The 1988-nt window shown below is 46.5% G+C and overlaps 1 protein-coding gene across 4 annotated transcripts in view; it reads right to left on the minus strand.

Moving 5' to 3' along the window:
* The window catches only part of RCOR1 (REST corepressor 1), a 105721-nt gene that overhangs the window by 15813 nt on the left and 87920 nt on the right, over positions 1–1988 (minus strand). For all 4 annotated transcript variants that reach the window (XM_023537104.1, XM_023537102.1, XM_023537103.1 and 1 more), the window contains 2 exons: positions 1312–1473; positions 485–603 (listed from right to left, as the gene is read on the minus strand). In XM_023537104.1, coding sequence (XP_023392872.1) covers positions 485–603; positions 1312–1473 — 281 coding nt within the window. The remainder of the gene's footprint in view (positions 1–484; positions 604–1311; positions 1474–1988) is intronic.

Raw genomic sequence — 1988 nt, forward strand, 5'->3', positions numbered from 1 at the left:
AGGGAGAGGGAGAGGGAGAGGGAGAGGGAGAGGGAGAGAGAGTGTGTGTGTGTGTGTGTGTGTCTCTGTCTCTGTCTCTGTCTCTGTCTCTCTCGCTCGCACGCACTAAGCGGATGGATCGTCAAAGAGGGAAGAAGCGAGCTCCACAGCACTGCGTCTTTTAACACGCCAGACAGAAAAACATGTCAAATGAATCTGCCCGAACGGACGAAATAAATGTCAACTTAGGGAATAACAGACTCCTTTTTATTAAAAGGAGATGCCCTTAAGGGGCGGGAGGGGACAGGCAGGAAGGCCCACGGGACACTGATTCATTCGCACCGCGCACGAATCCTTAGTGCAGGGTGTCTGTGGAAGGTGTTTCCAGCGGGAAGGTACTGGGAAATCCAGTCACCCCGCCTTCCCTGTGTGTCCACCAGCTCTTAGGAATTCCAAGACTCAGACGATTCCCAGGGGTGACACGGCACCCCCAGGCGCTACTGACCTTTCCTCCCGCTCCCGCTTCTGCTTGCGAGCATGGCGATCCATCACGCTGGTCTTGGTTCTCGTTTTCTTCCAAGAGTAGTAAAATTTCACCAGACTTGCTATAGATTTGTCAGGAAGCTAAATATAAAAAACGAGTTTGCTTACATTTAAGGCTAACCTTTAAAAAATCAAATGTGATTAGACACACTTAATTAGGATCACTGTCACATACTCAGAAATACCATCAGTCACGGTCCTTTTTCTCTAACAAGGAAAAAATTCACGAAACTACTCTCAACACATTTAAAAATTGCTGAAGTCTGACTGTAAGTGAAACTTAGCTCATGAAAGATTGTACAGTCAGTTTAAGATGAATCGGTTTTCATACACCTCAAGTTTCTAACATAATTTTTGGGTTCTTTTTAAAAAATTCATTTTAGCACTAATGTAACTGTCAATAAGCTTTCATGGTAGGGGTCTGCCAAAGAGCATTCTAGAACATAAAAAATAATCATGCCTTTCCCAGGCAGACAGGGATCCAGGATGTTCTAGTTCAAATAACCATCAAAGATCCTTTCTATTGGACTAAGCTGCTGGGGAGTCCCCACAGGGGAGCCTGGGGTGGCAGGAGGGGCGGGGGCTGAGTTCCAGCCTTCAAACTGGGAAGTTCTAGGAACCGCTTCACTGCTGTAATCTGAAGCCTCCCGCCCGCCCACGATAAGCAGTGAGCTGCTGTTCCTAAAGCGAGCTTCATTAAAAATGAGACTGCTCATGCTTGCAGATGACATTCCTATCCCTCAGGTATGCTGCTGGGGTGGGTGGGGATTCAACATCTCATCTACTCACCATTTGTTGAATTCTATGAAAAGTTTTCCCATGAAAACTAAAGGCTTGCTCAAACAAGACTTTATCTTCCACAGTCCACTCATCTGGGAAGGGGGTAAAGTTGGGCAAATCAGCCAATGATTTTTCAATATTATGCTTATGCCAAAAGAGCATCCCAAGAGCCTAGAAAAATAGCATCGGTGAAATTTTAGACCAAAAACGGGAATGTGACATCAAAATGGAAATGAGGTTGGCAAAAGAAGAGCGTGTACTTCTCCGCACCCAGACAAGCAAATAGCTCACTCGTGTGGTCCTAAGTGGCCGACGCAGCCTAACTCCTTCATCCCACAAGCCCTGAGGTCAGGGGTCCATTATTCTTTCTTCTCAGCTTAGAACACGGAGGCCCTGAGACACCGAGGGACTTGCCAACGTCCTAGCGCCAGCAAGTGGCAGCAGCAGCGCGGCCCCCGTCTGCACTCGCCGCCCCGCGCACGGAGCGGGGGCTGAGCCAGAAAAGCACGCAACTGCACTGTTATTCTTTTGCCCCCAAAACGCAAATATAAAACTTTTTTTTTTTTCTCAGCTCAGAAAGGAAAAAAATACAAATGGGTGAGGAACAAATTAGAAACGAGAAAGGTAAGTCTGGAATATTTTCCTGAGAAATTTCCTGTAATACAACTCTAAAGTAAAAACAGTCA

This window comes from Pteropus vampyrus, unplaced genomic scaffold, assembly GCF_000151845.1.
Source record: "Pteropus vampyrus isolate Shadow unplaced genomic scaffold, Pvam_2.0 Scaffold178, whole genome shotgun sequence".
NCBI lineage: Eukaryota > Metazoa > Chordata > Mammalia > Chiroptera > Pteropodidae > Pteropus > Pteropus vampyrus.